This window comes from Alosa pseudoharengus, unplaced genomic scaffold (genome assembly GCF_046254945.1).
Source record: "Alosa pseudoharengus isolate Yale_2024_CS ecotype anadromous, Long Island Sound unplaced genomic scaffold, YU_APseudo_1.1 YU_APseudo_1.1_scf_10, whole genome shotgun sequence".
NCBI lineage: Eukaryota > Metazoa > Chordata > Actinopteri > Clupeiformes > Clupeidae > Alosa > Alosa pseudoharengus.
In genome coordinates, this window is record NW_027468565.1 from 38437469 (window position 1) to 38450999 (window position 13531).

The 13531-nt window shown below is 45.0% G+C and overlaps 1 protein-coding gene across 1 annotated transcript in view; it reads left to right on the plus strand.

Annotated features, from left to right (window-relative positions):
• Window positions 1-13531, plus strand: part of kcnq1.2 (potassium voltage-gated channel, KQT-like subfamily, member 1.2) — a 132912-nt gene that overhangs the window by 40555 nt on the left and 78826 nt on the right. Inside the window, exon 15 of the mRNA XM_076299295.1 lies at window positions 1935-2003. Coding sequence (XP_076155410.1) covers window positions 1935-2003 — 69 coding nt within the window. The remainder of the gene's footprint in view (window positions 1-1934; window positions 2004-13531) is intronic.

The following is a 13531-nucleotide window of genomic DNA, read 5'->3' on the forward strand; positions in this document are numbered from 1 at the left end:
ATGAAGTTTTGAGTAAACTTCAAGATACATTTGGTAAAGGGATCGCAGAAGCTGTCACCCATGGGGCAGGGTTCTGGGAATCTCTCCTCTATCCTTTAAGAGTGTCGGACATTTCGCCCTGTCCTTAGAATAATATCCTGTGGTGACGCAGAGTTTCCATGGAAGTGCTACGCTGCAGGCCCATTTCACGAGACCCCAGGGGATCGGACTTTGCACTGTACCTGTGTCAACAGCTTATCAGTCAGAAAGTATGGTGACAGCATGCCGAGGGGGGCATGATGGCCTGAAGTGTTGAGTGGCAATGGAATGTAAACCAACAGGAACCAAAAGAACGCAAAAAAGAAAAACATTTTCTGTGACCTATGTTCTCTTTTGCTTTAAAACAGAGATTGTAAATAGCGATACTGTTTTTGCATGCACAATATGATATATCATGTTGGCCAAAAGCCTTATTATCCAATTAAACACCATCTTAAACAGGAAATTACATTAAATCTATCAAGAATGCATGCATTAGCCTCAATGTTTTATATGTCAGAAGACACAGAAAATAAAAAGCTAAAGCTGTCCCTCTCTGTGGAAATTTCCATTGCACTGAATTGTGGATAGTCCCAGTATTTGCCAAGTTGCAAGTAAGCATGTCATTTTTTTTTATAGGAAAATTGTATTTTCTCTGTAGTCAGTATCAGTTATCTTATTGAGAGGCCACACACAGTAAACAACCTATTTTTGTCTTGCCACCTGAAAATAGGTGACCACTAAAGACTTGGCCACGTGCTAATCATGTTTTAAGGTAGCTCATGTGATTTCAGTTGTGCCAGGAGTATGAATTCACACTTGTCTGGCCAAATTAGACTGGACTCGTTAGGCGTAATATCCGCAAATTGGATTTGATGTATTTATGTACAATTTTATGTCTTTGATATGAATGTGCATGTGTGTGTGACTGTGTGTTTTTGAGAGAGAGAGAGTGTGTGTGTGTATGTGTGGTAAGTGTGTGTGGGTAATGGCGGCCTTACATTGTACGATTTTGGTCTGTTTTCACAGTCGGTGACTACATTTCCAAAGTCGGACAGAAATCATGTGAGTTGTACTGGAATCGTGGCGCGCTCCCGTCAACTAGATCGTTAAGTGTAAGGTGCCAATCTTAGCGGTTGTAAGTCAGTCGGAGTCAGTCCTTTTCTAGTTTTGCCGTTACGACAATATCAAACATGTTTGATATTATCGCAAGTCTTTCTAGTCGTGGCTCATGCAAATAGTGATGTGAACTATAAAAACCAATAGCGACCTCTCTCCAACACCAAACAGGAAGGGGCAAAGTAGGCGACAGCTGTAGCCTATATGATTATTTGTTATTCTTAGAATATTTGTCATTTCTTATACATATTTAGTCGTCTCTTCCACGTGACAAAACAACTCTATATCGGTTAGGGATGTCACGCATGAAACAATGCTGCAGAAACACGAACATACGACTTTGAGTTTAGTATGCTATAATTTTCAGTTCCTGTTTATCTATTGCACGATGGATAATAATTTGAAGGAATCTTGTTGCAGTCTTGTAAATAGTGACCCTGCAAGATCCCTAGCCATTGCAAAATTATAGTCTGTGACTTAAAACTCTACTACTTGTCTTTAGATGTGAGAGGGTCTGAGTCTTTCAAAAATCTTTTCCAAATCTTTGCAAATCTTTCCAAAGTCTGTCAGTGTAAGGAGGGCATAAGTGTGCATGAGTAGCATTACGGGAGCACTGACTGATGCTGGTTCTAGTGCATGTGGTGGGGTGTTGTCCGGTTCTCCCCCATGGTCTTTGTGCCGGTTCCACCTTTCACTAATCCAATCTCACCTCCAGCACTCTGCATTCCACCCCTGATTCAATATGTGCATTCAGCATCCCGCTGAAAGCCCTCTGCACAAATGCTTCTCTCTTACAGTCTGTTGACAAGGCCATTGGTGGCAAAGGTCCAGGACTCAATCTCCACACAACACTTGAACACAAGAAGGTACCGTACTTTCCTTCTCACCCCCCCCCCCCCGCATTTATTTTGCTCCACTCTTTCAGCCACTTGTTTTTCAAGCATGTGATGTTGTCCAGAACGAAGTGGACAGGACAAAAATGATCGCTGATATGATCGGATTGAGATGTGATATAAATTCTGTTAGCTGAGCCCCCGTTGAAATCTGTGGCCCTGATGTGATAAACGTAATTCAATTTTGTTCTTCAAATCCTCCGTCATCATGTCCTACATCAGCTCTGGTCCCTCTGTGTTTCTCCTTTGCTGTGTTGACTTTGTCAATGCTGTGTTGACTTTGCCAATGCTGTGTTTTCCCTTTGCCAATGCTGTGTTTTCCCTTTGCCAATGCTGTGTTTTCCCTTTGCCAATGCTGTGTTTTCCCGTTGCCAATGCTGTGTTTTCCCGTTGCCAATGCTGTGTTGACTTTGTTGACTTTGTGTACTCTATGTAATTTAAGCTCAGCAAAAACAATTTCAATGTCAATGTCATAGTCAGTCTATTCATCTGTCAGCAGTATGTGACACAAAACTATGGTTTAGCCTTATTAATATTAATATAGCCTTGAGTACATTAATATAGCCTTGAGTACATCAATATAGCCTTATTAATATAGCCTTGAGTACAGGCCTACTCTAAAGGTGAGGATACATGGGGCAACTTTTTGACCAATGTTGCTGGACAGCGTTCGTAATTATTGTGGTTCTGGCATGTTCCCATTGATATTGAAATTACTTTCCTGGAGTACTTAAATCATCAGTAGGCAAAACATCATGATCATCCACAGGGCTTAAAGTGTTCAGGCACCGTGCCTGAATTCAGGCATGACCCAGCATGTTTAAGATTTGAAAATAGCCAATGAGATTACAGCATATATGATGTCCTCATAAATGTCTGATAACTTCAGGCACAGACTTTTTTTTTTTGCTTTTAGCCCTGTATCCAATCAGAGTAAATGGAACTGGCTATGTGGGTACCCAGTAACATTGCTCCAAAATGAGGTTGCTCCATGTACATAACTTTAACACTTTTAATAACATAGACCTAATTTTAACAATTGTGTATTTGTTTCTTTTCATATATTATACCAGTTCCATTAAAATGGCCTGTTATGCTCCTGCCATATTCAGCTCACAGTAGCACTGCTTGCATACTTAAGTGATAAGTGAAAGGAGCTCAACTAAAAGGATTAAACGTTCCCTTTACTGAATTAGGAGTGCGAGACGTAGAGACCTTTTCTGCACTGTCCACATTGGCTGTATAGAAAGTGTAACATGTGACTTGGCTTGGGCTTCACCTGAACCAGTCGGTATCCAATATGGGCTTCATTTCATTAACATATATATACTCAAACCCCTCACCTGCTTGCCGTCAGAACTGACTGACCCCAGATGCTGACACTGGCCCTTCTCTCTTGTGTTGGGGGCATGATGAGTTGATGTCCACTATACACTGTGAGACAAGAAAGGGTGTTCTTTCTCTTTTTCTCTTTTTTTCTTCCTGTCATCCGAGTCCTTCGTGCACACAGCGCTATGTGTTAGAGAGGTGTGAACGAGTCATATGAGAGAAATTGAACTGAAGACCATCCAGTACAGTAAGTGCAAGAGAGAGATGCTGGGGAGGCTGTGGACTCTCTCTGGTCCGTAGGTGGTTTGGTTCTGATCTTGTGTACCCATCTGCCGTTAGAATAACAAAATTGAGAAACGAAGTTCGAGTAATGCCATCTTGCTCTGAAAATCACATCGTCCTTATAACATCTTCCCTTAATGGAATTCATTAGTTTGGCAACCATGGGCATGATCCCCACATCTCCTAACTGTATAGCATAAGAGCAGTCATTCACAATGCACTCAGAGGAGGCAGGTCAGTGAGTGTGTGTATGTCAAGTCGAGTTGTTGATATCGATATGTTCTGGCAGTGGTTCTGTTCACTCCCATTATGCCCCCCCCCCCCCCCCCCCCCCTTAGTGATGCCCCTAATACTATTTAATACATGCTCATATTTCATATTTCAACAGACAAATGAGGGATTTTGGCCATAAGAGGCGCAAATGAGGGATTTTGGCCATAAGAGGCGCAAAGTTTATAGACATTAAAGGCGTGGCCAGTCCACATTCACTAATTTAATGGCGCCATTTTGTGATCAAACGCTGGACGCAAAAGGATTGTTGTTATGTTTCATAATCAGTCATGGGTGTGTTTTGGGCGTAATATCCTTGACATTGGGTGACAATGCATCTTCAGCTGTGCTTTATATGCGCCTTTCGCTATAGACCAGGTTTTTCTTGGTCTGTTAATTGTTAATTCTTATGTCGCTAATTGGCACTCCCCTGGGCGCAAGGTTTAATAAAAGCGGAGGTGATGGCGATAAAAATGTCTCCCTTTATTGAGTGTAAGATAAGAATAAGCCTTGCATTGTGCTCTGTGCCACTTTGCGGGGGATTACGCTAGGGCCCTTGGAGTGAAATGAGAGCAGTGGCTCTGCACCCTGCCAGTGGGTCACTGTGTCCGAATGTAATTAGAGCAGAGATCACTTAATATCCTTTTTTTTAAATCAAATAATTTAGGATCTGGTTTAGGATTGCATGGGCTGTGTTCTGCAGTTAAGTGGATATTAAGGTAAATCATTTCCATCTGTCAACAGTCAACATGCTGGATAATTCTGGACTTGTGTGTGTGTGTTAGAGTGCAGTTCGGGCCGCATATTTCTGTTCGAACCCGGCCCGCGTCCGATGCAGATGATGCCCTAGTTAGTCCCACGCTAGTGATTAAATGTTCCCGTTTGGGCATGTCTTTAGCCTATTAAACTCAATTAAAAAAAATGGAATTCTTAATTGTCTACAGAATCAGATGAGCGTGCACACACGCAGGTCACACACAGCGCACATTAACCCATTCGCGCTGGATGCTGCATGACGCAACATTGACCCTCCTGCTGGATGCTGCGTAGCGCAACATTGACCCTCCCGCTGGATGCTGCGTAGCGCAGCATGCTTTTTATTTCATGTTTCTAGGTGCTACAGAGGCTTAGATATTAAATTTTGGTAGACGTTGACAATTTTTAGTATGTTTTCAGAAAACCCTCAGGAAATAAGATTATTTAGTCTAGAATGCCATAGGATTCTATAGGCGTTTTTAGCAGGCATTTTAGGAGTAAATGGGTTAACACAAGACACCCAAGCAAGCATAGCCTATTGAAATAGAATTTTAGTCTTACCATTGACAAACCTTCTTGACAGTTTAAGTCTTTGTCCGTCATTGAAACTACAGTCTTTCTGTCACTGATCCATATGCAGCATCAACGTTAATTGGGGCAACTCAAGGAAATTCTCTCCTCCAATTGAACGAGACGGCCGGTATCCTACAGTATGTCTTTACCACAGTATGCAACGCAAATTCGTTCCACCTTGTAGGCCTAGACTTCACTTCGTTTTCTTTGGTCTTAGAATCTCCCGATAGGCTAACAACTTGTTTTTTTTTAAATAGCCTGTCTTTCCTCCTGAAATGCACATGCGTTGTCACGACTACATAAACACATTCGCACACAGGAAGAAGGCTGTTGGGTCCTTTTTTAAATTCTATTTTATTCTCAAAATAGCATCATGTGACACAATAAGCTTTTTAAAATGTAAAACGTCCAATGCATATCACACGGATGTGTCCAAACCTGAGTATAATTTCTAAATGTTTGTCCGAACCCGACCCGACCCGTTGGGTACGTTGGGTGTGGCTCGGGTAGCCACACTCTAGTGTGTGTGTGTGTGTGTATTTGTGTGTGTATTTGTGTGAGTGTGAATATGCAGCTTTTTTGCACATCTACTGTATCTGCTCATCTCAGTGTCAGCCGAAGCCTCTTCAAAGGTTTGTAAACAGGGCGTCAGACCCAGCTGTGAGTTTGACCCCTCTGACCCTGGATGTCACATCGCTGCTGGCTCTGCCCGGGGCCAGTTTGTTGCTGGAAGATACCTTCCAATTCAGCGCAAACTTTATGTTTGCATTCACTCTGAACTGTCTTGCAAGCAGTATCACATTGCCTTGCCTATTGGTTTGCTCTCTTTGCTTATGCGTCAGTGTCAGGTTTTTGTAAGCTTTCAGCAGGGGCAGTAGAAACCTGCCCATTGTCCACTTGGCCGGTAGAATGTGCAAGAGTGTAAAAGCTAAAGCTCTCGGTGGAGTACTCTGTGATCCTGCAGTAGCTGTATAGGCTGATCACTGTGCAAGAGAGTAAAAGCTAAAGCTCTTGGTGGAGTACTCTGTGATCCTGCAGAAGCTGTATAGGCTGATCACTGTGCAAGAGAGTAAAAGCTAAAGCTCTTGGTGGAGTACTCTGTGATCCTGCAGGAGCTGTATACAGTAGGCTGATCACTGTGCAGAGGCTGCTGCACTCCATTGGTTATTTATTTCCCTTTTTTGCCTCACTCTTCCTGTTCCACCTTTAACCCTCCTCCACCCCCACCTCCACCTCCTCCCACCCCCACCTCCTCCACCCCCACCTCCTCTACCCCCACCTCCACCTCCTCCACCCCCACCCCCACCTCCCCCACCCCCACCTCCTCTACCCCCACCTCCACCTCCTCCACCCCCACCCCCACCTCCTCCACCCCCACCTCCACCTCCTCCACCCCCACCCCCACCTCCCCCACCCCCACCTCCACCTCCTCCTACCCCCACCTCCTCCTGCAGCCTCACCCCAACCCTCCCCACAGACTCTGATTAGTTGCTGGTTGCCGTGGTGTTTGTTTGCGTATTTGAGGCTCCTCTCTCTGCAGGGGGTCAAAGGAGGTGTGTCAGGCCATTACACAGCACACAAACACACACAGAGACACACATATACACACACACACACACACACACACACACACACACACACACACACACAAACACACACACACACACACACACACATATATATGCACACACACACACATGCATGAGTACACATGCAAAAACTTGCACATACTGTCCAAAAACAAAAGCACACACATGCACGGAGGCACGTAGAATGCGAAGCGTCCAGTTGTTGCATCATAGTGCTCCACCTTATCAGCCGGAGTGTTACACAAACTCTGACACCTCCACTGTGTGTAAGGCAGGAGGCCTGGGGGGCCAAGCCTCCAGCCAACAGAGCCAGTCAACACAGGCTTCACACACAGCGTAAAGATCACACACAAAGGCATGCGGGCGGTTATTTACAGTCTCTTTTTCCACCTTTGTCCTCTTAGTTTTTCTCCCCCTGCAGATTGCTCATGGCCTTACCCTCTGAAGCAAGCAGGATGAATTTATTAATTATCTTTCCTCCTCAGGCGCACGCCTGGAAAATATTTATTTCCTTTGATTGTGCAAGTGTTGTAGAAAGTGTGAGAAACCAACAACAGTGGCAGTTTTTAAAAAAAAAAAAAATTTTTTATAGTAAACTGTTCTGTGTACAGAACATGTATTTATGAAACACGTGTCGTCCAATAAACACAAACCAACAGTTCCTCCAAATAAACAAACCAAAACCCCTTTCAAAAACAATGCAAAGGCAAACATATACAAAACACAATCATTTCTCAAAGAAGTAAATAATTGCAAGTGTTTTCTTCTTGGCTTAGGTTGGCCTTAACAATAAGTTTATGGAAAATACTAACTACCCTGTTTGTCCCAAACATCTCTGTCTTTGGCGCCTTGTCTTTTTTTCCACTCTGCCCTTCACCTCACAGTTAACAGAGTGGTCTGTCATCTCATAGCCTGAGGCAGCCCCTTCCTCTCCTGGAGGGGGGTGTGTGTGGACTTCTTAACAGACCAGTAAAAGTCATTATGGGACACCTGCAGGCTCCATTTAGGCGCTCTCTAATTGGCTGCTCTGCCGTGCAAGACGGACAGAGATAAACAGCAGCGGAATGAAAGAATGCGTCACGCTGGCAGTTGAAATGATACTCATCCCCCTCTTTTAGGAACGACCTAACTTGTTTTCTTTTTTCTTTCGGCATTCCCGTTTGACACTTGAAAGAATGAGTCCGAAAAAGCTACAATGTGTTGTTACCTTTCTTAAAATGGTGCTGTCAGCATGTTTAAATAATGTATGTCTAACCAAACAAAAATTTGTCGGCATGTTCTCAAAGCAGGCCTTGTCACAGGTCTTCCATCATTCTTTCTGCAGCCTGTAGGAAACTCATTTTCTGTTATTTTATCAGGAAACGTGCTTTGTCTTGATTCTGCACACCATCTTTAAACAAAATCTGTTGTAGGCCCTAAAACCCACTTATACTCTCTCAAGCGGCAGCGGGCAGGGGTGGGGTGGGGCGGGAAGGCTGTTTCACAGCAGTAGCAGAGGCCGGAGTGTGTGCACACACTGATCCATCATCTCAGGTTTGTTTTGTGTCTTTGGAGAGAAAGGCCAGTCTGTTGCCACTCTCAAGAGAGAAAAGAACAAATTGTGCCCCAGTGTCTTGAATCTGTGCCAGTGCGGAGAGAGAAAAGGAGGGAGGGAGAGAGAGAAACTGGGGTTGGCTATAAAACAGCCACATACTGATTCATCTCCCTGGACATTGCAGGCCTGCAAAGGCAGACAGTAGTTAATCTCATAACCAACAAGGCCTCTGTCCCACTTTACACATATGCATAACCAATATTTGCAGTCCTTTTGGAAGCTGCTTTATAACTGAGGTGGTTGAAGCTTTTTCAGCGACTGCTCTGAAATCCAAGTGCAGGGTAGTGTTCCAGGCTTCACCACTGACGTGACTTGGGGAGACAAAATGAGTGAAATCACTCGTTAGGAATGTCCTGGCAGGCGATTCATTCATATTAGATCAAGTTTATTTCATGAATCAAATTCCTAAGTTTGTTTAGGTGAGATGGTAGTGCTTCACATTACTGATCCCTGAAGCAACATGAACGTGAAGGCATTAATGCAGAGGAAGCAAGAATATTTTTTGGTAATCATAAACTGTTAAGTGCTAATAAATACTGTGATGTAATGTTTTATTTTTTACCTATGACTTTTGCTCCATAGCCAAGGTTCCTTAATCAACATACTGTAACACAGTTCCCTATGTATACAGTGCAACATTTATAAAACATTAACTTCTGCATTAACATAATGCTTTGTCAGTGTTGACACTTCCACGTAATTACTGTTGATTAATGGAACCTCAATGTGAAATGTGAAGCAGTGGCCTAACTTCCTCAGGGATGGTTTAAAGAATTGCTCTTATTCTCACAGGCTGCAGGCTTCTTCAGTACCAGTATAGCAGCTGTGCTGCAGCAAGGGAGGGCCGATCCTCACTGGCCTCCTCGCCAAACCCAGGCCCTTTGCATTGTGGGGGTCAGCAGTTCCCAAGGGCTGTGTGTGTGTGTGTGTGTGTGTGTGTGTGTGTGTGTGTGTGTGTGTGTGTGTGTGTGTGTGTGTGTGTGTGTGTCAGCACATATGTCCTTGTTTGGATTCCAAAATAAGCGGTCATGCCCTGTCTTCAGAACTACACACACTATTCTGACCTCTTTCGCAATTTTCTCCCTACAAGAAACAGCCACCAATCATTTGGATAGGAGGTCAGCTTTTATGGCGACTGATGCAAACAGTTATAATTGTTATCTAAACAGCGTGGTGCTAGTGAATCAGAAAAAGTACACCGTGGTTCATTCGGCCAGTCCTTTTTAGCGCTTCCTCCCCGTCACGTCTGCTCAGTAGATCACGTTCCTTTGGAGATGGTACCGGGGCAGTGTCCCCTTCCTGAAGGTTCCATCATGACATAAGGGAGTTATTAGACCCTTCACCGCAAGATGATGATTCAGGCGGAATGGCTCCTCTCCGTTTTCACCTCCAAGTGGCTCGGTCGGTGAGGCCGCTGGATGCTGAGTGGATTCCAAACAAAGCCAGCGCAAAGGGTTAGTGCCGGCTTCTTTTTTTTTTACGAGACAAACGCCAGACCAGGGCAATAAAAGGTTCCTCCATAAAGTGCTTTAATGAAAGAGTGGGTTTCATTCGAGCTGTCATTGGATTCGCCGGATTAATGAAAGCGCAGCGTCGCCGTTAAAGGGGAGTGTTTACGCCCACAGTGGCTCCTTTTTATGGCCACTGATCCTCACTGGAGGAATGCCCCCTAATGATGGCTGACCACAGAGCCGAGGGAGCCAAGGGAAGGCCTCAAGTCAAGTGCCAGGCATGGCTGAACACCGCTGCAGTGTGCTGTAATTGCTTTGTGTGGCCCTGCATTTTGGCTTGTGGTTAGGAGGCTAATTTTACAGTGTCAAGTTGTTTGCTAAGGTATGGTGAAGTTGCTTTCTCAACACGTCAAGCTTTTGTGGTTGCAGTGTGCAAGACTGGAGGCTCGCCCAAACTGATGCTCCGCTCACTCTTACGAGAATGGCTTCAAAATCTTTGAAGGCGCCGAACAACGAGTTTACTCGACCAAGCACAACATTTGACATAGTGCTACACTTTAAGACCGCAGGAAAGATACTGCCCGAAGTTGACCCATTTTGTTCTTTTACACACACAAAAAAAGACAAGGCCTGATTGGTTTATCTCTGCTCTAATCATCAATCAAAGAACAGCACTAAATATTTCAAGATTGTCCCCTCCCAGCCGTGGCTTTGAAGTCGTCCTGCAGGGGTGAGCCGCGGGGCCACAGCAGAGTGCAGTAATTAGGTGAGTGTGTGGAGGCTGGCTTTGGGCCGCTCCACTGGCTCCATTGTGCGTGCTAGCTAGCGTGGAGGCACAGCGCAGCGCAGTGCACCATATAAAGGGTCGCCCTAATCCGTTTAAACAATGGGCTGGGCGAGTCGAGGAGGAACCCCGAGTTTCTGCGGCTCTCTCAGCTCCTCTCACTATTAATCCTGCTTCTGTATTTCTCCCGGCTAATATATTTCCTACGCAGTGCCATGTTAAACTAACACAGCGGGCTAGGGCCAGGGCTTCTTGGCAGCAGAGCGTGTTCTTTTTCCTCCGGTACAGGCTGTCCCCTACCACGACAAATCGAATTGAAATTAAAAAACGGAAAAGAAAAATAAACTCAGGAAATTGCTATTTTTTTTTCTCTCTCTCTCTCTCTTCTTATTCGTCTTCGTTTTTTGTTATTCTTCTCCCTCCCCAGTTTGTCCTGCAGAAATGCAGGGGCTGGGAAGTGATGTCATGTTTTGGTTCTTTTGTTTTTAGGGGGGAAAACATGAGTGAAATTACTGATGTGTTTATTTGGCAAAGGACTCGGCCACCTTTCACCCTGTTCTATTAATGCCCATTACACTGTTTGGGTTTTGATTCTTCTGTAATCCTGTCTGCACTCTGTGTTATGTCCAATGTTCCTTGCCTCATAATGTATTCGACTGACATTGTTTCCTTTGTGATTCAGAGTAGCTTGTTTTCCCCGGTTGGCCTTGTGATAAGTGATTTCATTAATTACTCAAAATGACTTTAATATGATGTTGACTCCAGGTTAAGCATCAGTGTTCCATAAGGAAGTGGATTTGTTTGCACAAACACAGCGTCTCCTGCAGTAATTGCTCTTATCGGCCATGGATCTGGCTGGCAGAGAAACGCAACAGTCATACTGCTGACCTCCCCTCCCCTCTGTGTCTGGATGCTGAGCTGATAGACTTTCGTTTGGCTGACCCTGATTGGCCTGTTCCAGGAAGCTTTTGTAGGAGCAAAAACCACTCAACTCCTTAACTGGATTTGTAAAAGTCAAACATGTGTAAATGTCTCCTTTTCTGTGCACTCTTGGGCACATATCCTGCCAGCACACTTCGCCCCCACACTTCTCTTCTGAATCTGTTGCTAGGTCAAAGCTTCAGCAAGTTTCCCAGGTTATAAGATGCATTGGATAAGTCTTACTGTGGGGGGAGAGTCCCAGATAGCACAATGACTGTATATGACATAGGTGTAAATAATGGTGGGGAGAGTTGAGTTGAAAGGCTTAATGTATTTGGGTCCGACTGCTCTGGTCCTGTTATGAGGCGAGATCTAGGTGCATGAAAGAGAAAAAGAGTGAGAGAGTGAGAGAGACGGGGGGAAAGGGGCGTTCTCGGCGCCAAGTCCCCTCAGCTCACTTTGAGGAGTGTCTCACTTCTCCTTTTTAGAGCACCTGCATAAACACCAGCTACTTTTTTGCTCGTGTGCTTGCGCTCTCTCTGGCTAGAGTTTCCTGCTCCGGCAATGAAAACAGAGCACACAGGAGCACCTGAGTGGACTGTTTATCTGTGCGCCCTCTCCCCTGGCTCAGGGTGTGTGTGTGTGTGTATATGTGTGTGTGTGTGTGTGCGCGCTTGTGTTAGGGGCCAGTGTGTTTCAGGTGGGCCAGTTGGGGCATTGATGTGGAGGCCGTGCTGCTCTGATGTTAACGCTCTAAAGGGAATGCATGTTTGTGTGTGTGTGTGTGTTTGTGCGCGCGCTTGATGTGGGTGCCATGTTGCTCTGATGCTAACGCTCTAAGGGGATGCATGTTTGGGTGTTGTGCTGAGGGACCAGCTTGTTGGCACAGATATGTTGTGGACTCTCTCTCTCTCTCTCTCTCACACACACACACACACACACACACACACACAGGCATACTGTACATACTCTCTTGCTGGAGGCGATGCCTGGAAGTCCCTTGCGGTTTGACCACATGGGCAGAGCCCCTTGCTGCTTGTGAGAGCAGGTTGCACCTGTGTGAAAGAGCCTTTGTGTCTGACAGGGCTTTGACAGGGTGCGGCCCCAGAGATGGCCGTGTGTTGTTCTGTTTATATCACACTAGTTTAGGTGTGTGCTCCCCAAAACGTCCCCTCCCGGAGGTGCGCTGCACTGCGCTTGTGCTATGTGCTCCTAGCGTAACGCGATTAGCTTTTTCCGAGCCGGCTGAAAGGGTGTCCATCTGGGTGGGAGAAGGATGGCCATATAAGGGAAATAGCTCAAATCCGCTCACTGTGAGACAGGGATCACTCATCTCTCCAGTTCACCTCTGCTGACCCATTTAAGGGCATGCTGTTGTCTCACTCTCTCTCGTTCACTCTGTGTGTGTGTGTGTTTGTGTTTGTGTGTGTGTGTCTGTGAGTGTCTGTATTTTCCTGTGTGGTATTGATGGTGTTCATAGTGCTCCGAAACATTCTGAGATTTGAAGTTTGTACTGATTTTGGATCTGACTTGAAACAACTCAACAACACTGAATCCCATAAGATAGATAGATAGATAGATAGATAGATAGATAGATAGATACTTTATTGATCCCCAAGGGGAAATTCAAGTAACTAAACATTCGAAAATAAATACATCCATGGCCACACCAGTATAGTTAAACATGCTAAGCCCAGAAGAATGCCTTTTACAGTTGTTTATTTAAAGATATCTTTGTCCTTCCACACTATTCAACTAAGTGTTTTTTGTTTTTCTGTTGACCATATTGTGTGCTATAGTGACACAGTGGACCCCAGTTATGAGCGCTGCTCACACAAGGCTTTTTTACGGCCATTGGAGCCAGATGCTGTGGAAAAATCACAGCAGATCATTTGGGGTAACAGGTAAGGCCAGAGACCAGATGAGAGCCCCCCCCACGCCCCCTCCTAATA